The 24,886-nt window shown below is 43.3% G+C and overlaps 1 protein-coding gene and 3 long non-coding RNA genes across 8 annotated transcripts in view; 1 reads left to right on the top strand and 3 right to left on the bottom strand.

Annotated features, from left to right (window-relative positions):
- Window positions 1-89, bottom strand: part of DGKH (diacylglycerol kinase eta) — a 157,822-nt gene extending 157,733 nt beyond the window's left edge. The window contains 1 exon segment of the mRNA XM_042838892.1: window positions 3-89. Coding sequence (XP_042694826.1) covers window positions 3-89 — 87 coding nt within the window.
- A 255-nt stretch (window positions 90-344) lies between these two features.
- Window positions 345-24,886, top strand: part of LOC122171286 — a 37,816-nt gene continuing 13,274 nt past the window's right edge. Inside the window, exons 1-7 of one of the 5 annotated variants that reach the window (XR_006171948.1) lie at window positions 352-1,088; window positions 2,689-2,829; window positions 3,370-3,432; window positions 6,921-8,243; window positions 11,574-11,701; window positions 12,632-12,741; window positions 23,538-24,721. This is a non-coding gene — a long non-coding RNA (uncharacterized LOC122171286). Of the gene's footprint in view, window positions 2,830-3,369; window positions 3,433-6,920; window positions 8,244-11,573; window positions 11,702-12,631; window positions 12,742-23,537; window positions 24,722-24,886 lie in introns of those variants that run through there. The other 4 variants (XR_006171947.1, XR_006171950.1, XR_006171949.1 and 1 more) reach the window with 4 other exon arrangements.
- On the bottom strand, window positions 15,410-21,203 carry LOC122171288. The gene is made up of 3 exons (XR_006171953.1): window positions 21,153-21,203; window positions 20,355-20,498; window positions 15,410-18,068 (listed from the first exon to the last, which is right to left on the bottom strand). It is a non-coding gene; the product is annotated as an uncharacterized LOC122171288 (long non-coding RNA).
- The window catches only part of LOC122171287, a 21,049-nt gene continuing 17,592 nt past the window's right edge, over window positions 21,430-24,886 (bottom strand). The window contains exons 7-8 of the long non-coding RNA XR_006171951.1: window positions 22,339-22,398; window positions 21,430-21,515 (exon numbers count right to left, since the gene is read on the bottom strand). This is a non-coding gene — a long non-coding RNA (uncharacterized LOC122171287). The remainder of the gene's footprint in view (window positions 21,516-22,338; window positions 22,399-24,886) is intronic.

Here is a 24,886-nt window from a genome sequence, read left to right as displayed (position 1 = left end):
CGGGAGGGTGGGGAAAGGGGCGGCGCGGGGGGGAGGGACGGAGGCGAGGAAGAGCCGGGCGCTGGTGGGGCCGACCGCTTGGCCGCCATCTTCCGCCGCCCCCTCCGACGGCCCGGCCCGCCGGCAGCCTTTCCCGGCTCGGAACGGGCACGGACGGGCAGGTCCGGCCCCCGAGCCCTTATCGCCGCGGGGAGCGTCGAGCGCGGCTGAGGATGGAGCGGGCGGGCGGCGAGAGCTGAGGGGCCGAGCGGGCGGCATCCCCGGGGACGCAGAGGGGAACGGGCCCCAGCCCGCAGCCACGCGTGGGCACTGTGCGGGGGGCTCAGCCCAGCGGCCTGGCACGGGGATGAGGCACCTGTGCAGGTGCAGAGGGGAGGTGTGCGGCTGTGCTCCGCGCGTCCGGCACTTAAAAGCAAGAAGGCAGCGTGCCTAACGGGATGCATCGACTCGAAACGGGACGTGGTTGTTCTCCCACATCCGTTTAATTTTTGTATTGCTTTGCTCGAAGTTATTGTCTTCACATAAGAGCGGTCCTCTGGTGGCTTTTCCCTTCTCGTCGCAGATCTGGCAGCTCCCGTGATCTCGAAATGTCACCACATGTTCTGAATTGTGGGGCTCTGAAATGACTGTGGCTTTGCGTGTAGTCAGTGTTCCAAATAAGCATTCAGTCTCAGCAATACCAAATAAAACACACGGCTCCCAACTGCACAGAGTGGATTAAAGATGAGAAAGCGACCAATACTTGCGGCTTCTCTGTTCCCACAATTCTATTTGTATTTCTTAAAAGGGAACTTCCATCTCTCAATGAGCTAATACAAGTGCCCCAGTACCGAAATACAGAGCAACAAATGAGAAACAAAAGCGAAACCATAACACAGAGCGCATCCTATGCTGTGAATACTGTGCTGTGAGCTGGATTTCATACACTGGAATATCCTATTTCCTTCATTGGGACTTTCATTTCCAGTAGGTGAAATGAAAGATCTGCATGAAGCCACACGGGTGTTGTATCCCACATAGGTGTCACCAAATCAGGCACTTCCATGAGGTTCTACTGCTCTTCTCTATGTAGGATCAGTTCTTTTAGGGTATGTTTTAAAGGAATTGTGAGTACCTGTGTTTCTTATTACAGTAATAACTGGGCCTAAGTCCTACCACCAGTACCACATCTGAAACTAGGTGAAGTTCTCGTGTAGCTCCTTTTCCTCACTCGTCTCGTTCTTTCCCTGAAAGAGTTCTGCTTCAAAAATGTAAGATAAAACTTGGGCAAGAGCAAGTGTGCACTGAATTCACTTAGGACACAGATAAGAGCAAGAGAGAAGCTTACAGACACTTTGTCACCCCAGCTGCCTTCCTTCCTCTTCCTCCTCCCCAGCAACTTCAGAACAACAAATTACCCCAGAACATGGCTTACAGCTAGCAGAGCTTTCTGAAGGTAAATGACAACTGAATACTGCAACTAGGTGACAAGACAGTGTGCTAATTAATGCTAATGCAGTTTGCATAGGGCTGGGACTGTGATTTGAGGAACATTGGGTGCTAACAGAACACAACGCTCGCTGATTCCATTTAATTCAACTGAATTAAGCAGCGCTTAGATGAACAACACTATTACTGTTAAATTTGTTCCCATGCTAAAAAAGCATTCAAAATATCGGTACATGTGACAGCTGTGTCTCTACCACATGACTGGGATCCTGTGCAAAGCTGAGTGCAAAACTGTTTACAAGCAGGCGTTTCACCCACCTTCCAGAATTAAGGTGAAAAGGAGAAACATTATCCGCAGTTCTGGATGAACGCCTTTGAATTTAGGGAGGTCACAAAGTTGGCTCAATTGGTGACCTGAGGTTTGCACGTTGGGAGATTTTTTTTTCTAAAGCATAAAATGTAACTTGTCTGCTGAAGATCTCCTTAGGTATCTGCATAGACAGCTCAGGTTTCCTTCACTGTGCTTCATTTCAAATGCTGTTCAATGAGTGGCTGTAGGTGAAATGGGCAATGCGAATGGATGATAAACATGGCTCTCCAGCTTCTGTTCACATTCAGTGCTTAACTATGAGCCCTAGCTCCTGCACAGTGCATCATGCAAAGCGTGTCATCCATCCCCACATGGACGTCCCCATTGCCATCCTCCTCTTCACTGGCTGCCCAAACCCAAAAAACACTGAATCATGGAATGGGTTAAGGTTAGAAGGAACCTTAAAGGCCATCCAGTTCCAGTGACAAGGGAGAGGGCACCGGGTGCTTGTCACTTTGGCTCAGATCTCTTCCACTTGGTCTTGATGAACTTCAGAACTGAAACACTGGAAATGTTTTCTCACTTAAGGCGGAGAGTTCAGTGGGAGCAACAGTACTCAGCAAATAACAAATGCCCCCCAAGTACAGTCTGAGGTGAATACGGGATCTACAAAGCACGCATTTGTAAAATCATAAGTGCTAAAATCCGCCACCATCTAAAGTTTTCAGTGTTCCTCAAAACAGAGAAAACCAAACGAGTTTGGTGTTAACACCAGCCAAACGCTGTGCTGTATAAAGTATAAAAGAGTTATTCATTTGCAGTCATGCGTAAAGTTGTTATACATATTTTCCATGCACAAGGAAAGTTTTCAAGTTCTCAGTGCTCCTCACTTGTTCTGTTTGTCAAAGGAGTTAAAACATGCTTATGATCCAGCTCTGGTCTTTACCCAGGTAATGCTGCCTGAGGTGTCCCTGGGACTTCCTTTGGATGAGGACTGCCAGCTGACTCTATCTTTACATCTTACCCAACTGGCTGAAGCCAGACTTAATATGAGAAGCACCTTACAGCAGATTTCATCTTGAGGAACACAGGTATGGATGCCGTGGTATGAGTGGCACCACTGAAATCCTCCAGACTAATCCTCCAGTCAGGCTCCTGAAGAGCACATGTGATACGTGTGTGAATTATGTCTTTCACATACTCAATTTCACATTTCTTAATAATTCCCTTAAATTGCTATACTAAAGGAAGCTGGTGGAAAGAGTAAAGAAAGGTTGGCACTGAAAGAGAGATTCTCAACTGACACAAAACAGCCCCACTGACATCATTTGTGTCACGGCAATTAACATCAGCTGATGGTCTGCCCTTTATATTCAAAGAATTCCAAAGTGCTGGGTAAATATGTGCACTGTAAGAATCTTTCCACCAAACAGCTTCCAGTGCTGATAACAGAGTACACATCACTAAAAAGCATATGCGAGGTACCAAAAACCCAAATACACACTCCAGCTGCTCTGCAGATTATGGCTTATAATGCAGATTAACGCATCATTTGATTCCAGGAACAGAAATGCTTCCAGCTCTAATATTGATTCCCACCATAATAGGTGTATTTATCTCTTTTTCTCTAGGTCACTTTGTCATCTGTCAGCTGGAGGATAAAAAGTTTTTCTCCCCCACCTCAAAAGGTGAAGGTAAGGCTGGGGTCCCATATGAGATGTGGAAGAAAGGTATAGGACTCTGTAGCCTAGATTGCGTGTGTCTGGAGTGCAGTGCCCCTGAATGTCCCTTTGAAAGGCAGAGGATGAGCCTGATGCTGATATTTCTGTTTGGCTCTTACTGAAGTGGGAAGATGTTCTCTGTTCAACAGTGAGCTGGGAATTAAGGTCAGGATTTTATAGATATCCTAAATTTCACATGGTCAAGCTCAGCCCTGACAGCACTCCTCACCAACACCTGACAACTCACAGAGGTAATCACTGTGCACAGATTCCAAACCTGCAGTGGTTTCTCTCACCCTGTTGCTCCTTTTCTATGTTTAGGGAGAGAAGGACAGTTCTGGGCACATTTTTCCTACCCCACGCAGTTCCTCATCTAAATCTCCCTTTGTTCTTATTTCAAGACAAAGCCCATGTCGAAGAAGGTGATTGATATGATCTCCATGAAGAAGAACGATGTAGTTTTGCCTCAAAGATGCAGTGTTTTACCAGCAGGTTACCAGGTAGAGGACTGGGTGCTTGGACTGAAATTGGAGACTTGTAGAAGGAAACGAATGCAGTGGTTAGCCTTAAAACTGCATTCATGTGTGTACCCTGAACAAATGCAGACACAGAATGATAAACATGACCCAAATCCTCTCCTTTATGGAGAGGGAGATTGAGGGGGGGGGGAGGGGGGGGCGAAGAAAGGAAGTTCTCTGTGTTTATCTGCACCCAGAAGGGAGCAGGCTGGGCTGCTCCAGCCATACGGAGGGGCTGCTTTCTGTCTGCCTCCCGACTTTCAGCTGAGTTTGGCAGCCAATGTAAATGTCACTGTTCAGTAGGACAACACGTTCAGGGGAACGGGATTCGCTGTTTTCCTCCCACGGCATTTTCATCTCTCCAGGCAAAATCTAGAGTCTGCCTTTGTGAGCTGTCTGTGAATGTCAGCTCCATGTTGCTGGAACGTCTCGCATCCAGCTGTGCTCCCTATCACAGCTGCATCTGCGGCCACGTCTTCAGCTGAGGACCACGGAGGGCAGCAAAGGGTTCAACTTCACTAGAAAACGAGGCCAGTCAAAAATGTATTTGGGAAGGCACAGGGTTGCAAATCCTGGTAGGGTGGCAGCGGGTCAACAGCAGGTATCTCCAGGGAGATTCCTGGGAGTGTGCAGACTGGGACAGGCAAAGTGTGGCTCTCCCAATCCGGTGTTAAAAAATGCCTTCAGAAATAGAACCAGGGGCTGGACCCGTGCAGGCTGGCAAAAAAAAAAGAAAAAAGAAAAGAAAAAAAAAGGCACAGCCACCTGAAGGGACGCGTGGCCGTGTTACGGGTGCATGCTTCAATCGTCCCACAGAGTTCATGGCCAGGGACAGCCCAGCCCTGACCTCTCGGGCAGCCCGAGACCTCAAGAGCGGCGACCCAGGGGCTATTAATAGCCCTCCCCGTCCGCCGTGCGTGTGCGTGTGTTTGCACAATGGAGAAAAGCCCTACGGCGGGATGCCGACAGGGGAAATCTGATGTTATCGCCGGCGGAGGATGCCGGTGACACGATTTCCTTCGCTGGGAGGAGAGTCTCCCAGCGGCTTCAGCATACCGAAGCGGCAGCCCTTCTAGGGGAACCCCCTCTGGAGGTACCCGAACCCCGGCTCGGCTCCGCCACGGGGAGAGCTTGGAGGCGATTCCCAGCGCGGCTGCGGAAATTAAATAGGAACAAATAACAATAGGAAAAGTCTATCTCCCTGGAAGAGTATCTCTCTCGTTCTCCGGACGCTACGCCGGCGTTCCGTACCCCCATCCCGTTCCGCTCCTCTCGGCAAAGTTGGCGGCGGGGCTCCGAGTGCCGCTCAGGTCAGGACGCCCAACTCCGGCCCCGGGGACGCGCAGCGGGATGACAGCCCGAACCGCACAGCAGGGAGCAGGAAGGAAAGGAGGAAATGCCCGCGCGCGGCGAGGCACGCATGTACCTACCAGCTCCTCCCAGGCGGGGCTGCGGCCGCTGTAAGACGGCTCCCCGTGCTCCTCCATCTCCCGACCTTCGGCCCACGGAGCCGAGCGCGTTCCACCGCCTCCTCCTTCTTTCCCTCCCTCCCTTCGCCGCTCGGGAGCGTAGCGCTTCCCCACGCCGCTCTTCCTTCCCTCCACCCCCTGCCGCTCCTCCCTTTTCTCCCCCTGCCCTCTCCGGGCCCCCTCCTCCCTCCCCGCCCGGCTTCGCTCCCTCCCCCGTCTCCCGGGGGTCTAACCGAGCTGCCCCCACACGCACACCCCGGCACCGCGCCCCTTTCCCTGGGCCGTGCCGGGGATTACGCGCAAATCGCCTCGGCCTTAAGCCTGTTTGCAGCCGCTCGGGCTGTCGGGGAGCTCCCGGGGAGTGCGGACGGCCCTTCACGCCGCCTCCCAGCTGCCGCGGACCACACCGGCCCGCGACCCCCGGCTCTCATCGAACGAGCTTCGAGCTCTCTACCCTCGCAGGAGGGGCCCGAGGAGGTGAGAGCATAAGGGGCAGCCCTACTGAGCAGCCCCTTATTGGGGGATCTGAGCGCAGCAGCTGGTCCCGAGTGTAGAGCAAGGACTGCGACGTAGTCCTTCGAGGCATGGCTCGGGACGCGATCCGTGGCTGGGACGTGGGCTGGGACATGGGCCCTGCATTAAAGGCAGAGCAGAGGTGGACACCGTGTGCATCCATTTCTCGGGGGCACCACGCCTTAAGAAGCAGCACATTTCTCTGCCCTCCAACCAAGCCTTTTATTAACACACACTGTTCACTTGGAGGCTTCTCAGTTTACGAGTTACCAGCATACCCTTGAACACCAGCCAGCGTCTCATGGCTCTTCAAGTGGATCTCGTGTCTCCTACAAACTCAACACTTTCACTGATTATTTCTTTTCCTCTTGCTGTACAACAGTAGGGTATGTGAAAGAGCAGAATTTCAGAGGAGATAGGAAAAGAAGCTCCATCACCATGTGAAGCCACACTGTTCTTTTCTCCAGCTTTTCTGTGTTACTTTCATTCCAGCCCTCCCTTTTGAGTTCGCAGCTGCCAGGTTTGATCACAGAAAGCAACCTTTGGGTTGTCTACTTGGTAAGTGCAAACATCAAGTTGGAATTCACAAGAACAGAAGAAAGGAAATTGCATTGCTAATATTTAAAGATATGTTCATTTTCTTTGTGGTTTTAGGCTTTCATACAGAGCATTGGGATACTGCAAACTGAGAGTAGGTTACAAAAAGTAGCGTGTGTACTATTACCTCTCCTGCCCTCCCACTCAATAAAAAGGTGAAGTGCCTTCTGTATTTTACTAAGCCTGCAGAGTATCTTACTAAGTTAAAATGGTCCACCACTAACACGAGCCCAAAGAAGTGCTGCAGTGGTATAGATCATCGGGGGACTGAAACTGCTGCAGCTCTTCCAGCAGTAGAAAAATGAACTATTTTTGTTGAATGTAAGTTTATGAGTGGTCTGTTGATGAATTGCTTTTGCTGTAGGGCTGTAACCTCAGAAGGGAGCAAACCAGATGACTGACAGCCGGTTACTTTTTTGATGATGGTGAGAAATTGCATGTGGTTGTCCAAGGATGTCTGGTCTCCTTCCCTTTACCCCCAGGTGAGAGACACTGCTAAGGAATGCCATCCTACAAAGGGCTGTAGACTAAGAATTGGTGTCAGAGTCCTATTAGCTCCTCTACTTACCACGTGATGCGCTGAAGGACCACGCATGACTGCTGTTTTGTACCCTTTGACATCATCCAGCCTCTTTAGCCATGGCCATGCTTTGTGGCAGAAGTGGTCTGCTATTAAGTATTTGTCATCCTTGCACCTTGCTGAACCACAAAAACCAAAAACAAGAAACAAGACTTATTTAAGCTACTTCTTCAGATCCAGCCCTATACATATTCTACTACCTTGAACTTCAAACAGGTTCTTGGTGTCCCTTTTGCACCATTTTTTTGTTTCATATGCCCTAAATCTTACAGCTGTGACTAGATAGATACACAATTTTGTTCACCTCATTTCATCCCCTGGAGTTCAAAACTTGGTTTCCATTAGTGGAAAGCTAGTATAGGCCCCCGAAGACTACAACAACCTACTTAAGCTTAAGGTATGTTTCAAGGTCGTGTTGGATAAGGAGGAAAGAAATCAGCTCCTACTAGCTAATGAAAACTGCAATGTCATTTCAGATCAGGCCTGCAGTTTGGGCTCCAAAATGCCAAATTTGTTTTTTCACTTCTTTCTGTTCAGGGGATGGATTCAAACCTGCTGACAAGCCTGCCCGTCGTGATTTCCCCTCATGTGAGCTTTTCTCACCCTATCTGAGAGCCCCATTTTACAGAGACCAAGGTCTGTGAACTGTTTGACAGAACTAATGGAAAATCACAGGCCAAGTACTCCTCCAAAAAATGTAATTCTGTCAAAGCAGACATGGAATTTGAGGACAAGTGTCAAAACCACAGGATTTTTTAATTCTATTTTGATTTTTTTTATTTATTTATTTATTTATTTTTAGGGGCATGCTGCTGTGTTTTCAGAGGGGCAAGAGAACTGAAGACAAGAGAACTTAGGTTGAGGAGGTGCTGCCCACTAAAATAAACCGTGGCACCTGTCCCCTGGAGGAAGGGGGGTGGTGGTTTGGGAGGAAACCTTCCCAGAGGTCTACGGTTGAACCAGATGGTATTAATGGCCTTTTCCTACCTTAACGATTCTATGAGTCCATAATTCAGAGAGCGATCTTCACAGCTGGCCTGGGAGCAGGAAGTGAGCATATAGCTGATCTGCCAAACTGCATCAAAACATCTCCAACGCAGCCTGGGGGTTTGTTTCATTTCATCCTGTTTTTTTGACTTCGTTCCAAGTTGTGTTTCTGTGTGTTGTTTTTATTTTCTTTTCCTTCAAGTTTTTTTGCACTTAGTCTAGACGTTTGGGTTTGAATTTCTCAGTAGTCCGCTGTATGTGCTGTGTTCAAAGATGTCTCATATCCTTCTGTCTCTTCTGTTCCCTGCCCTTAATGACTCAGTGAGAACTGGATCAACAAAGCGAACGCTTCATTACTGACTTTTTTCTTTTTACATGAAACGCATTGAAAATAGTAACACATGCCTGCTTTCTCTAAGCAAAATATTTTGGCTGTGTTGGACACGCTGAAACATACAGATTTTGAAATCAGTGCAAATGTTGTGTTTAGACATTCACAAGAAAACCCCCATCTCTTGAAGTATTTCCATTCTTCACGGGGAAAAGAAAAAAAAAAATTCAATTGAAGAACTTGTCATTTTCTCTCCCTAAATTGAGGCAGAAAGACCTTAAAACAATGATTTTTTTCATGGTTTTTTTTCCTGCATGTTTTTGCCAGCATCGCCTTTAGCGTGTACCACATAAAGAATATATGCTAATGTTCATCAACTGATGCTAGCATCAAATTTCCTTCTTTTCTTGGCACATAATACACACGCCTACTTTGAGTAAATTCTTCAAGGAAATGTTGCTCATTCTCCTCATAGGAGATATGCCAGTTGGATTCTTTTCTGTTAAGCAATTTTGGATAACATCCAAAGGTAAGGTTTGATCAACGTGGTAACTGGGTAGTTCCTGCCAGACAGATAGGTGCTAATAACAGCCCACAGGAAATAGATTACAAGCAGAGAAAAAAGCACTTAGTTTTCAACCCTTCAGATAGAGCCAAAGTGACACAGTGGGTTAAGAAACACATTTAAAACTAAAGGTATATTTTATTATTGGCAAAATCCTGATACCTGTCTTGAAGCCCACTGCTTTCTCTTTGCGAGGGCGTTCAGACAAAGTGTTGTAGAAGTTCTGGATTTCTCCCACTTCGCAGTGTCTGTTGCTTGGGAATATTTCATGCTAGGAACCTGAAAAAATGCTTTCGCCCACACTTCCTTCACAGACTTTTTCCACCTTGTGCTTTTTCTTGTTATTATTATTCCTCTTGTTACTGTAATTGCTGCTTCTGTGTGTATCTGTACAAGACAGGACTCTTTTAAACAGTTCCCCAGTGTTTTCAGTGTCACAAGGTGGAAGTTATTAATGCAGCTGGCAGGAATGTGTCTATTGCCTTAGGGAAGGGCTGCAGGAAGAAATCTCAGGCAGAAGAAAGCCCTGCCCTCGGAAAAGCATTTTAGTGAAGGACCAGCAGAGGTATGGAGGGACAATCCACCTGCCACTTCATTGCCTTCTTCTCATTTTATTTCCCCTTCTCAGTATTTTTTCGCAGATGCTAGCATCTCCTACTTGCTTTGTGGTTCTATTGACTTTATTCAGAGATATCTAGCAGGAGGTTGATGTGTTTCTCATTCAGTATTATCAGGTGCATTAGGAAAAGTGTTAACACCAGGTTGCATGTTTACGGCCTCAAGTTGTGCCAGGAGAGATTCAGATTAGACGTTAGGAAAAATTTCTTCTTCAAAGGTGTGGTTAGATGGTGGAATGGGCTGCCCAATGGTGGAGTCACCCTCCCTGGAGGTGTTCAAAAAACATTTAGATGTCGTTCTGAGGGACATGATTTAGTGGGGAAATACTGGTGGTAGGTGGATGGTTGGATTGATGATTTTGGAGGTTTTTTCCAACCTTGATGATTCGATGATTCTGTCATTGAGGAGAGACAATCTTTCCCTTCTAGTCAACACTGGCGAGGATGCACTTGGTGTTCTGGGCCCCTCAGACAGGAAATGCATGGACGTACTGAAGAGTGTTCAAGAGAAGGACACCAAAATGGCAAGTGCCAGGAGTACTCCTGCTATGAGGAAGGGCTGAGAGAGCCAGGGCTGCTCGGCTGGAGAAGAGGGGATGTCATCAATGCCCATAAATGTCTGAAGGAAAGGTGCCAAGAGGCTACAGCCAGGCTCTGTCAGTGGTGCCCGGTGCCAGAACCAGAGGACATGGGCACAAACTGGAGCACAGGAGGTTCCCTCTGAACACCAGGAGCCCTCCTGTGTTGTGCATTGGCAGAGCACTGGCACAGGCTGCACAGAGGCTGTGGGGTCTCTGCCTTGGGGATCTCCCAGAGCTGCCTGGACATGGCCCTGGGCACCCTGCTCTGGGTGTCCCTACAAGGGCTGGAGCAGAGGGACCCAGAAGTCCTGCCAGCCTCAGCTGTGCTGCAGTTCTGTGATCCTGTAATTCCACACCTTTGACTCCCTGAAAATCAGCAGATAAAAAACACATTGAAGCGTGGACAGCTGCAAGTGGTGATTTATTCAACTGCCACTGACATTCACTAATTACTCTACTGGTGCCACTGTTTTTGGACATGGATAACTTAACTGAAGTGAGTAGAATCACTTGTGTTCATATTAATACATTGTTGATTCAAGGTTTTCCACAAATGATTTCATAAAAATACCACTGGAAAGGTATGAGAATGTCCATATGAAAATGAGAAGTCGTTCTCTCCATCCTTGTAGCCAAGGCAGCTCCAACTGCATCTGTACCATCCTGAAGTGGCATTGCCTGTTCAAACATTCACAACTGAGACTTTCTGTCCTTCTGGAGAATGTAATCAGTGAACGACTTAAATCTGCAGGGCTGAAATTTTCATCTCATTCCTGTGAATACAGAAAAGGGCCCATTCCTTGCCTCTTTACTAATAATTCTGTGGGCCTCTTGAGGCTACTATGACACATTTCTTCCCTGGAGAAAACCACCCCCATTCTCCTCTCATCACTGAACTCCCAGTATATACTTCCAAAGCTGACACCTGTGTCTCACTTGACTTGAGAGTTTCATGGGATCATTATCCAGCTCAGTCCTCCCATTTAATCACTTAAACCTGAGTGGGCTTGCAGGTGTAATGACCACGAATTATGGCTGGTCATCCTTACTGCTGATAGGGATGTTGAACCATTCCTCCAGTTCACATGTGAGCCAGAACTAACCCTAATCAGTTGTCATTTGTTCCGTGAGTTCTTTGGAATACTTCAGGTGAAACATGGGTTCCTGGGAAAATGGCACATCAGTATCAAAAGCTTTTGTAAATTGATGTACACAGTGAGTAGCCAATCTACTGGTCTGTTCCATCATCACAGAAAGAAGTTGGGTTAGTTTGACTTTATTTGTCCTTCAAGAAGCCATGTTTGCTGTTCCTTTCCATGTTATAAGTACTCACGAACATTTTATTTTCATTTCAAGGAGTGCTGAAGCTTGTTGAATGGATCAGTTCTTCCTTTTGCTCCTATTTTTTAAGTTTCACTTCACGATACAAGAACAACAAGCTGAAAGGAGGTAACAGTGAGGTGGAAGTCGGCCTCTTCTCCCCGGTAACAGCAATAGGATGAGAGATAATGTCCTTGGGTTGCACCAGGGGAAGTTCAGGTTGGGTATTAGGAAGAATTTCTTCTCAGAAATAGTGGTGAGGCATTGGAACAGGCTGCACAGGGATGTGGTGGAGTCGCTGTCTGTGGAGGTGTTCAAGAACCATGTAAATGTGGCACTGAGGGATGTGGTCAGTGGGAATGGTGCAGATTGGCTGTTGGTTGGACTAGATGATATTAGTGATCTTCTCCAGCCTTAATGGTTCTAGGGTTCTATTCTGTTCCATTCTTAGAACTGATTAAACACAAGCGGTATCTTCTCATCTCTACCAATGAACCCATCACCACAAACAAGGTTTTGTATTTGTGGTTACAGAGTTTGGGAAGCCTGGCTCAAATGTCAGCATTTCCTTCTGTCAGTTCATTCAGATTCAGCAGATGCATCTTTCTGATAAACATTTCTTCTAAAAGAAAGAGAAAACAGAAACAAATAGCAAATCATGCAAGTTGACAAAGGTGACACTTTAAAGTCGCATCTAAATTGATAGAGAATTTTATTGCTTCTGAAACATCCAGAACAAAAATAAACATTTAATTTGAAGAACCTATAAAATACAAACATTTTATAGAAGAAAACTGGGGAGGAGGAAAAGAGCTTTGCCTCCCTCGTAACACTTGAAAAGGAGAGAACAGGTGGCAAATTGATTTGTTTTGAAAATGGAAAGAATTTAGCCCACCCAACAACTTGGCTCCAAGCAGAGCCATTCCTTTTATCTTTTTATGTGTTGCACTAGAACGCAATATTTAGGAGCTTTCCAATTACAGCAAATCAATACGTAAAATTCCTATTTTGGTCAGTTCGCTTTTTGCAATCTATCATGATATATGTTCAAACAAAAATTAAAGCAGATCTCTTTTTTGTTTGTTTTCCGAAAGCAAACAAACTATAAGACTTCTCTGGCTATTGAGCAGAAGAAACATATGGAGACAGAATTATCCCACTGGAGTTTTCTTTGCTAGCAGAAGTGAGAGGAAGAAGCCACAAGGTGAGTGTATAAAAACAGCCATAGGGTCATCTAGAACAAGTAAGAGGAACTCGTAGCCAGGGTTCTGTTTTCTTTTAAGGCAAGTTAGAGCATATTGAATCAAATACTATTGTCATAGAAAAAAGTAGAAAACTCTTTCGCAGAGTTCATGGTCATAGCTTTGTATACTGAGAGGTGTATTCTTACTTCTAAGCACACTGTTTGTCCCATTTATTTCACTTCCAGCACATGCTGAAAGCATATACTCTCAGTGGGGAACCCTGCAAACTGACAGATTTGAGAAATGTTTGATGTATAGAGAAAGCATGGAAGGAAGGAAGAGGGACAGCTATGTGAAACAGAAAAGAATGAAGGATGTGTCTGTTTGCTTTTCTAAGATGCATTTTTTCTGACACCAGCAAATGACATTTCATAACCCCAGAAATACCAACACTAAGTAAAAACCATGTTCTGAGTGACTGAAAGAAGTACAACAAGATTGAGTTCAACTGATAATGTAATTCCTGTGGTTTCAGTTCAGTTATTTTAGGGACAAAATGGTCTGCAAAGTTTTTTTTGTTGTTGTTGTTTTTTTCTTTTAATTTAATGAGAAGTTGAAATTGCCATTGCTTAAATAGTGTCACCACAGTACTTTCAAGGGAACCCATCGGATGGCTCGTACAGCTATTTTTACTTGTTAATAAAGAGAAGATGTCACATGATTTGCCAGAAAAGCAAATATATTCTTGATGCTTTAACCTTATTTAAGTTACTTAATTTGCATTCAAAACTTAAAGAAACAGCGTCGATCTGTGGAACGAGCAGAGTGTATGTGAGAGTGCCCCATTTAAATTGGCTAGACACAGGCAAAGCTGGTTCAGATGAACAGAAAAGCAAGTAGAAGTGTCATCGCTTCTATATATTTCAGATCAATAAAGCAGAAGAGTGCAGGGGTGAATTCAGAAACACTCCAATGAAGTAGCCATTGAACATGCACAAAATAATGTTTTCATCTTTGTGTACAGAAAATTTGCAGAGTTGAACTTTTCATACTATTAGTATTTCAGTAAGGTGTGATGAATGTGAGTGGGCTTTGTAGACATACGTAGTTTATGACCTGAATTGATTGATCTACACTATTGCTGCTGAATAAAAACATACCTGGGCATGCAAACCTCTCCCTTTTCCTTGCTATTTCGAGAACAACTAGATTCTAAGAAAATGTAGCCAGAAGTCTTATCCTCAATCCCAACTTTTGCACTTCATGAGATTTGTCCTTTGAAAAGTGACACCAGCACTTCATGGTAAGATTTGTAGTGCTTCATACACTCTTGCTGAAGAAAAGCCAGTGGCACAGGTTCATTTCTGAGAAACACAGTTCCCTCTATGCTTATTATTGATGCTAACAGTCTCTTTTTGAGTACCTGGGAGAAGGTGTAACAGTGAAAGACGTGGTCAGTTTGCTAACATAGTAACCTGGCACTGACCTCCAATGGAGGTAAGGTAAGACATGTGACACTTTCCCCACAGTAGTGGAAATCCTTCATTGAAGGGTGGAATCAACTGTTAGATGAGATCTGCCTGGCCCATGCATGGTGATCATTGGATGGTGGGGAAGGTGCCTAGGTTGTCTGGAAGCATTGTCTAACTGGGATCCTGTTTTCACACGTGTATCTGTCAGTCTGTGAAATACCTCAGAGGTTAATTCTTCCCTTGACAGGATGTGTAGAACAAGGCAATTCAGGACTAGCAAATGTGTTTGACCAGATAAATAGCAATAAATTAAGTTTAGGACAAAGCTTGGAGATACTTTTTGCTTCATGTATTTCTACAGTCACACAGAGTAGGAACAGGGATATGAGTTGCAACCAACCTTTTTTTCCATATGAGTTTTAGGAAACCTAGAGAGTATTTTCATTCTGTGACTTGTGGGTAAAGCTATACCAGAAGGAAAACGTTCTAATTTAAATGGAAACACATCAACCTGATGCACCCAAAAACTAATGAGTAGTCCCTGGTCAGCCAGATTTGTTAGCGGCCAGATTCTAAGATAAGCGTGCCCTTGCAGCTCAGAAAACAAATGGTATCCTGAGCTCCATCAGAAGAGGGGTGGCCAGCAGGGACAAGGAGGTGATTGTCCTTCTCTACTCTGCTCTTGTGAGGCCATATCTGGAGTACTGTGTCCAGGTCTGGAGCCCCCAGTACAAGAAAGACAGAGAGCTATTGGAGAGGGTTCAGAGGAGAGCCACAAAGATGAGCAGGAAGCTGGAATACCTCCCCTAGAAGAAGACAGGTTGAGGGAGCTGTGCTTGTTCAGCCTGGAGAAAAGAAGGCTGTGGGGTGACCTCATTGCAGCCTTTCAGTGCCTAAAGGGAGCCTACAAAGAGGAGAGGAATCAACTCTTTGAAAACGTAGATAACAGCAGGACAAAGGGAAATGGTTTAAGGGGAAATGGTTTTATGGAGAAATGGTTTTAAGGGGAAATGCTTTTAAGCTGAAGGAAGGAAGATTTAGGTTGGATGTCAGGGGGAAGTTCTTTACAGAGAGAATGGTGAGGAGCTGGAACAGGCTTCCCAGAGAAGGCTGTGGATGCCCCGTCCATGGAGGTGTTCAAGGCCAGGTTGGATGGGGCCCTGGGCAGCCTGGTCTAGTACTAAATGTGGAGGTTGGTGGCCCTGGCTGTGTCAGGGGTGTTGGAGATTCATGATCCTTGAGGTCCCTTCCAACCCTGGCCATTCTGTGATTCTGTGATGAAAGCAGCTGAATCCCATGGAAACAAGCAGAAGAGAAATCAGAGATAACTGACAGTATTTACAGGTGTCAGAAAGACTGAGGGAATCATAAATCATGAAAAGGGCAAACCACTGAAATCATTTGGATTGTCTGCAAGAGGAATATAAGCAAATATGTAACTTAACTGCCAAATGCAAAGCTATGCTCTTGAAGTCTGCAGGAAGCATGCTTTGATTTTTAAAAGGTCTTTAGGGTCACGGTGATTAATCATCTGTCTAAGTGCTGCAACCAGAATTAAAATGGTAAATTAGATTTCCAAATAGAATTGGATTCATAGGCGGAAGAATTTCTGGAAGTAGTAAGAGAATTATGTTGCCTCTGTGTGTGGTACTGGGGTAAATGCTGTGGTATGGCCCCTAGTGCAGTTGTCCACAGTTCAAGACAGATTATTATTGTTTAGGAAAGGTGCAGGTAAGCACCTGCAAAGCACCTGAAAGACCAGAGAAGATCAAACTAAACATTGAGTTAATACTGAATTGATGACTCAAGAAGTTTGTTTTGACTTACAAGAGAAGTTAGGAGCTGTCTTCAAGCTTCTAAATCCTAAAATAGGAAAGAGAGGAATGTTCTTCACGCTACATATAAGCTGTCAGGTCTATCTTCTGTAAGTTTAGAATTAGAAAAGAACCATTGGAACAGCATGCTAAAGTTTGTGGTATTCACCAAATACTTCAGTAGTTCAACATTTTTATTCTAAAGACTGGGTGATCTTTTAAGAAAAGTTTTAATTCAGACTCTCTCTGCTTGGATTTTATCTTCTGGCTTGCTGTATTCAGGATTAAATAATCAACTACCAATACTCTGTGCATGTAAAATTATAGATAGTATATATATGCCATGTAGTTTCTACTGATCAGATAAACAATCTCTAGGGAACCTTACGAGTTTATAATTACAGAACTGTAGTACATCTGTAGATGAGAGAAAATACTGATTTGATTAGAACACATAGGGGCACACCAATACACTCACCCTGCCCAAAAAGCAATAATTTTTTTGTTAGTTGGGGAGGTCTGGGTCACTATAAATATAGCATTAAAAATCCTGCAGCTGAGGCACATCATCTTCATCTTCCATCTTGTGCTCCTGATGACATCCTAGATGGTAATGATTGAAACTGTCTATTTATTAGATGTGACAGCTTCCACAGATGGGGGTGTTTCTAATTCTAAGAGCAGAGCAGATGCTATGATGAAATGCCTTTAATCTTCTAACCACAGAGTTGTTGCTTTGGTAGACTACCAAGACAGTGGCTCTGTAATCATTTAACACAAGCTCTATGCGGTTATACACCATGTTGTGGTACAAATTTGATCAAAATCAGGCAAGAGCATATCGACTCATTTCTGCTGTTTTAGCCAGAGCACACAGTGTGGTATTTATGTTCACTTTACAGTTTTGGGCTGGCAGGAAGACTGCATGGAGTTAGAGATGCCTAGACAAAGAATTCTTGCTCTATATTAAATCTACTAGGACAAAATCTCTTCAAAACAATGTTAAAATCTTGAATCATTTGAGAGACTCTCTACCAGTGTACATTCTTATGATTACAGAACCTTTGACATCTTGACACTATGTGGACTGAAAAACAGATTCCGTCTTGTCAAACCACAGCTTGAGAGTCAAGCTGAACTTAGAACAGAAGCAGTGACACCAAAGAATGATCTCATTGTGCCTGCTCTCCAAACACAGCTTGCGGTACTGTCAAGCTCTGTGATACCTTTGAAAAGAAAAAGCAAATGAAGTCTCCAGCCAAAATAGGAACACTTTCAGTAAAATAGCTGGAGGAAAGGGCTGTTTACTTTGAAACTCCTATTTCAAAATCAAGTTTTGTCTCTTTAGATGTAGGCCATTATTTGGAAGAGGTTAAATTCCCTCGTATTTGACCTACATTGAGTTCTGGAATTTGGGAAGGTGCTGTATGAGCTGGACATGACAATTAAGCATGGTAGTAGTAGTAGTAAATGAATGATCTGCAAGTGTAAATTGGTTCTTTGACATTAGAATGATTCATTTTGGAAACCATAAAGGTGAGTTGGCCATAAGGGAGGTTAGGTCACAGTGGTTGCATTTTTCAAATATGGAAGGAGGCATATGACAAAGAACTTTGACATTAACTTAGAAGCAAATATTCCATTTAAAAAACCAACACAATAATACAGGCATCAGTTTGGTCAGTATAGGAAGGGGCTGTGGTAGACTGAATTTTAAGGATTAATGCTTTTCACTGTCTGAAATCACAGTAGCAAAATTTACAGTGTATATAACAGGACGAACAACGACTTCAAGAAGTCTGGACCGACAGCAGGCTCAGTCTTTGCAGTAGAAATCTGGAATTGCTGACCTTTATGCTGGTAGATGAACTTGCCTTGAGAAAGCATGATCAGGATCTATTTCATTACTCTATGCTTTAGGGGATGGAACAGCCAATCTTCCCAGGCAAGACAGGGTAGACAGGGTCACCTTCTGATCTGCTGAATTTCGCATGACTTTTCTTGCGTGAATCCACAAAGGCTCAAGCCTTAAATGTAGCCAGGTCAGTACTGTGCCAACCCCTCAAAGCAGAAAAAAAGACATTATCACTGAGTAGTATTTAGAAAATCATTTTTAGACAACATGAAAGTATTTCTCAAAAATATTCTATAAGTCTGGTGGTCTTTTTCTTCTTCTAGAATGAGATCTCATTCTTGAGTAGTTTTAGAACCAAGTCTCTCATATAGGCATACATAGTATGTATAGTACATGGCATATATGCAGCCTGATTTTTTGCTTCTTTTCATAACAGATTGAGAAAATACATAGCAAAAAATACTTCGGGATGTTTTCCATGGCATAACACCCATGGTTCCCTCAAGATGTTCCTCTTTAACGTTCTTTAACCCACATGGTATTCAGTGTTTCCAATGACAAACTATTCCTTCATAAATAAACTGCATAAGTTCCTAGTATGTGCTGTGCATTGCATACAGTGGAATAGTTGCCTTCAAACAATGTTGAGGCTACAAAAGCAAGCAATCATAGAGGTAAGAAATGCCAAAATTCAGGTAATGTATGGGAACTTAGGATGACTGTGCAAATGCCCAGACTGAGCTAGTCTCATTACGTGACAGCCTATTTTTTTTCCCTCCTGATTCACTCCAATGAGTGTACCTGGTGTATATACAAGATGGGAAGCTACTCAATATTTCTTCATATCCATCATTTGTTGAAAGCATTCTTTGTGGCTGACGTATTACTCTTTACTTTTCATTTATAGCACTAAAATATAGCAGTCATTCAGCCTGAATGTTGCTTAGCTGAACAATCACATTGACTCCAATCCTCTGATCTTCTCTGCATACCTTCCCTCCCTGGCATGGCAAACCTGTGTTTAGAACTTCGAGGGACAAGTCACATTCATGCACGTGAATTAACTCATCTCAATTTTAGGGCATTTCCCTGTCGAGTTTCCAAACACCTTTCAAACAACAAGGGCCCGATATCTCTAATAATGGCAAGTGTTATGCAAGCCAAGCCCTGAGATTGCTATCAGTTCTTTTTTCAACTCCAAACTGCCGGAGAAAGGGGTAATTTGTCTGTACCTCATCAGTATCTGTTCAAGAGCCTTATACCATTGAACTACTGCATGGAGTTATTTTCTCAAGGGAAGTATGAAATCAAGCTTCCCTATGCACTTCAGTTTGAATCCCTCCTTCCATTGTCCTTGGTTTCACAAGACTGAATCCCATAGCATTGTTCCCAGGGAGTGGCAGACTTTCAGCCAACTGCAAGATCTGCATTTTCTCTATGAGCAACCACCTGTCCATACCAGGCTGCAGGTAGAATTCTTTGAGCACGGAAGACAACTCTTTCTGCTTAGTATTGCTATAGCTAGTTATGATGCAGTGATTAAGGATGTCAGGTATTTGACATGCAGTTAATCACTTTCATAAGGTGATTTCTAGATACATAAGTCGAACCCTTAATTCACAAATTCTGACCTCTTCTTAAGAGCCACACAAATTGCTTATTTTGCATTGAGTTACAACAACAGATTCAGGGATAAATAGGATGCTGACATGCAGAACTTTGCAGAACTTCCCTTCCCTCCTAGTAAAAAAAAAAACCAAAAACACAAAAAAACAACAGAAAAAGACAAAGCAGAACAAAACCACCACACCTTGCTAAGCTAATGGGAACAAACAAAGCACCATACCTCAGAGCAGCCCTCAGGCACTCTGCTTGTGCAGAAATCTTTCTGACAATCCTGTTTGGTCTCTAGGGATGACGTTTGAGCACTTACACCTTCCAGGAAGGAATGAAGGAAACAAGCCCTAGCATGTTTCTCCAAATCCAGTGGCTCAAAGAGTGGGAAGGAAGTGAATGAGAATGGCCATCTTTGCCCTGAGCCAGTGTTTTCTATGTCAGGATATCAACAGAGCCTCGGTAATCCTTGTCTCCAGGGACAAGATCGATTCCCTCCTAGATCATGGAATGAAAACGTGCACAGCCTGCCTAGTGCTGATAGCAATATTACACATTGATTTGTTGAAGGTGAGGAAACTGCAGCTGCCAGAAAAATGGGAACATCTTTAAATTAAGGCACCATATGGGCCAGGGAAAGTTCTTGCTTAGGGAATGAATTGAGGACAAACAGCAAGAGAGGTACTTCATTACTAATTTTGACAGCTAATTTTCCTCAAGGGTACATTAAAACTTCAGTCCTCCTTTCAAAGCTGGTTCACACCACAGGTGTGCATGGAGAGATTAGCTCCAGCACAGCAAAAACTGTGGTGACCCTCCCCCTCCCCCGTCCCAATCCCTATTTTGCTGTGGGAAAGAAGATTTTGGCAGCTCTTCACCTGTTGTACTTGAGCAGAGTGGCATCTCCTTTCACACCTCCCATTGCTTACATGTAGCCAGCGGTTCCCAAGAGCAAAGTTTATGTCCAAGCCGGTGAGACTTCTCAGAGGATGTGGAACTCAGTGTTACTCAGCTGTATTTATCTGTTATGGGGAAGGAAGTGGAAGTAATAAAGTGGTGGAGCAGAGCAGCAGAATGGAGATGACATTTCAAAGGAGTGAAAATGCAAATAGGAATCTAACGAAGGCTAGTTATAGGGTTGAAGAGAGGAGGAGTGCATTTTCAGTAGTCATCACGCTGTCTACTCACATTAGAATTGTAGCTATTTTCTATATGCCTGCATATAGCCTTCCTATCAGCAAAGAAATGAAAAAAGTGTGATGGTTTCTCTTGCACATGTACCTTTCAAATTCCCTCAGCCCCACCAATTACATATTCTTTTCCACCTCATATAAGCGAGGGGATACGAGAAGACAGAAATAAATGAGAATGTAAGACACACTCTTTCATACTCTTTGAATCATCAGACTCAAATGTATAATTTCTGCAGCTCCACAGAAGGCAGTGAAGCTGAAATTAGTTCTTCATGCATGGATTATGGTATTGCGTAGTGATTTTTAGGCTTCCAGAAAACTCAGTATAAATAGTTTATGTTTATCGTTAAGGGTGAGGTGTTCCATTTTGTTTACTTCTGTTAGATCAAGATATATCAACAGCTGAAGGACATATTTCAATTTCAGTACAAATGAGAGAATTATTTTGAAAAAAAGTGTGGAAAAGAGTCAAAAGGTACCAACCTTAGAAGAAAGCAGAAGTCCGGAAAATACAGTAGGGGTGAGGAAGAATCTGCAGTAAAAGAAACAAACAAAAAACAATAGAACATATAAACAAAACGAAAACACACACGCACACAAAAAAATCAGCAACCTACTAAGCAAATTAATTACATCTATTTTTATTTGTTAAAACCAAGAGGAAATAAGATATGAAAGGCAGTAGGGGCACCATAAGAGATAACTTTCTGATGGACAATGGCCAATCCAAACTTGCTAATTTGTGTTCTTTGCTCATGTTCAAGTGTTCATCTACTTGCCTTTGGTGTACTTCACGTCCATGTCTTAAATGCAAAATCAGGTGGGCTGAATTCTTAGATTCTCTTCCTAAAGGAATAGAAAGTTCAGTGAGGTAGAGGAGAATTGAAAGTCGGTAACCTTTAATTTAGAACAGACTCCAAATTCAGGTGGTTTCATTAAAACGAAAACAAAGCGAACAGATCTGAAAAATCGGATTAGTGGGATAGAAACAAAAACATTGAATCACGGTAATAACTTACTTAAATTAAACACAGGTACCTAACTGGGCTAAGCTTTTCAGCCACAATCTGTTGTATCAGTGTGCAGATCTGCAGACCGGAGAATTCTGCTGGTTCTACTTCTTCAGGAATAAATGTCACTTTGTGTCTGCTGACTGCGTCTGAAGTCAATAAATCCAGCTGCTGCCTTTCATGCATGTAGAAGGCATTTACATCCTCTCCAAGCCATTGGCTAGCTTGATATAATTAAATGGCTGCATGACACATTCAGATTCTGTTGAATCCAAGCTATCAATTTAAGTATTTATATTGCAGTCTCTCCCTGTTAAAGGAGGAAAGCATAAGCAGCAGTATTTCTGAGATGTGTCCCTTGCCATTCTAGATTGTCAAATGTGATGGTAAGATATGTGCCAAATAATAAAAGAAGATAGCAGCTAATTGCAACAAATCCAAATTATTTTAACTTGTTTTGGGAAAATCCCTTATGGATGATCTTGGTAGTATCTCTGTGGACTGAGAGGATTGTGGAGAGTAACTTCTATCCTTCCATTAAATGACTGTAACACCTTCATTAAATGGTAATATGTTAGCTTGTCAAAAGTCATCATTCTCATGCTACACAAAAAAACATTCCTGAATGTAATGCAGCACTATGTTGTTATATAGCTTACCTAGAAGGAAGACTCCATATAAACTGGTGCCATCTATTGCTTTGCGTCAGCAAGTTTTCCCTTTTTATAAAAAAAAAAACACCTTGTAAGATGGTTAACATCATCTTTGGAAGAAGTCATAGAATGATAGAACCATTAGGACTGGAAAAGACCACCAAGGCTATCTAGTCCAACCTTCAGCCCATTCCCACCGTGCCCATTGACCACATCCCTCAGTGCTACATCTACACGGTTCTTGAGCATCTCCAGAGACAGTGACTCCACAACCTCCCTGGGCAGCCTGTGCCAGTGCCTCACTGCTCTTTCTGAGAGGTAATTTTTCCTAATATCCAACCTGAACCTCCCTTGGCACAACCTGAGGCCATTCCCACTTGTCCTATCGCTGTTACCTGGGAGAAGAGGCCAACCCCCACCTCACCACAATGTCCTTTCAGGCAGTTATAGAGAACGATAAGGTCACTCCTGAACCTCCTCTTCCTCACATTGAAGGATGCTGATTCCCTCAGCCACTCTCCATAAGACTTGTGCTCATATCCCTCACAGCTTCGTTGCCCTTCTCTGGACAATCTGCAGTGCCTCAATGTCTTTCTCATAGTGAGAAGCCCAAAACTGAACACAGACCTCAAGGTGTGGCCTCACCAGTGCCAAGTACAGAAGGAAAAGTCTGAACAAACCTCTTGCATTGAACCAGTCTTAGCATACTAAAGCACTTTTATTTTTCCTCATCTACGCACTTCTTTTAACCCAAAGTATGTTTTCTCTCTGTCTTTTTTTTCTATTAAGCAAAACTTGAATTTCCTTATGATTTTAGGAGGAATGCAGTAAACTGTCTGTCAATAATGACTGTCTCATCTTCATAGAGATCAAAAGTAAGCAGAATTAGCAGTCTTTGATTGTGCTCCAACAAATGCTATGGTTTCTTTTCATTGCTGAGTGTGGACATGAATCCTTTTTCTGAGTAACTCCATTGAGGAAGTATCTGCACAACCACACTTCTAACATGCTGATCCATAACTTATGTCAGGTCGTTTGTCATAGAAGTAGGATGAAAAGTCTTTGGAAGAGGGAATGTTTTTTAGAGAAAATGAATTTTTCTCAGTCACACATAGAAAACAGCATGGATAAACAGCATGGATAAATTTGTACTACATGACTGAAGTTTCATCTCATGGTTCACATTTTCTTTTTTTTTTTTCTAGATTTGACATGATCCTCACAAGAAACTGTATTTTGAGAGAAAAAGGGAAGATATTGCAACCTACTGCTCACCCGGATATTACAAAATTATCCTTCATGTGTCACGTGGTAGAATGTGGGTGGTATAATTTAGTATTATCTTCCATTGCTATTGATCTACTGCCACACTTCTTAAAAACTCTTTCTGCCATTAGTATGGTGTCCAAACACAAAGTGAGTGCCCTTTTTAGCTTGCTATAAAACCAGATTTCTAAGTGCTAGTAGCTTATTTATAAACCATTACATATATTCTCATTTAAAATGGGATTTCCAAGTTTTAGTTTTCTACAAGTTGTAGAAAGAGACGTTTCTGTTTTACAGGGTTTCTTTTGTTACTCAAAATAATGAGATTGCAGCTCTTTGGAACAAGGATTTAAAGCAAAACCATGCACTAACACATAGCTGAATTCTGAAGTTTAAATTAGATTATCAGCACAATTATTTTACAATCCACTTGGGAAAGTAATAGGCAAAAAAAGCTTTCATGGCATTTCACCTTTACATGACTGATGTGGCAATCTGGGTTCTGATTACTTGGGCAACTGATCGACAACTTCACATTAGCCATAAAAGAAATGCTGGAAAGAGTTTACAAAAAAAGGAAAGACAAAGGAATAGTGGTAATTTGAATAGAAAAAGAAAAACATCCAGAACCATGACCAGGAAGTAGTTTTGGAACTTTATTCCTAAGTACAAGAAAAAGAAAAGCTGAGCGTTGGCCAGCCATTAATTCTTACACTGTGACAGTACAAAGTTGGCACTTAAACAAGAAATGGAACAAACTGATGCCGAGGAAATTTCAGAGCCCTTACCACTAAATCTTATAAAAAGTGCCAGATTCTAGCTGTAGGGAGTTCAAAGAACAGGTGAAAAACATGCAAATATTATTCTCTTCTCACAGTGGGGACACCTAGAGCTTTAGAAGTTCGTCATGTCTTACCTGAGGCACACCTTACTACTGTGAAAATATATAGTATACACAGTATTTATTCTAAAACTACTTGATAGTTCTGGCCTAACACCTGGATTTTTCCAATCTTGTAACAGCAATATGTTTCGAAGACACTAAATATACATCTATTTCATATTTATGTTGAATGTAATCAAAATTATGTAAACTAAGAATATAATTTTCCCTGATTTGAAATTCTGTTTTATATACAGTCTACATAATCTGGGTCCTTCCTTCCCTCCCTCCCTCCCTCCCTCCCTCCCTCCCTCATTCCTTCCTTCCTTCCTTCCTTCCTTCCTTCCTTCCTTCCTTCCTTCCTTCCTTCCTTCCTTCCTTCCTTCCTTCCTTCCTTCCTTCCTT

The sequence above is a fragment of the Centrocercus urophasianus genome, unplaced genomic scaffold (assembly GCF_019232065.1).
Source record: "Centrocercus urophasianus isolate 14NV4802_14NV808 unplaced genomic scaffold, USGS_Curo_1.0 seq_9, whole genome shotgun sequence".
In the NCBI taxonomy this organism is placed as follows: domain Eukaryota; kingdom Metazoa; phylum Chordata; class Aves; order Galliformes; family Phasianidae; genus Centrocercus; species Centrocercus urophasianus.
Note: the sequence above shows the minus strand (reverse complement) of the source record. Positions and strands in the feature narration are given on the sequence as shown.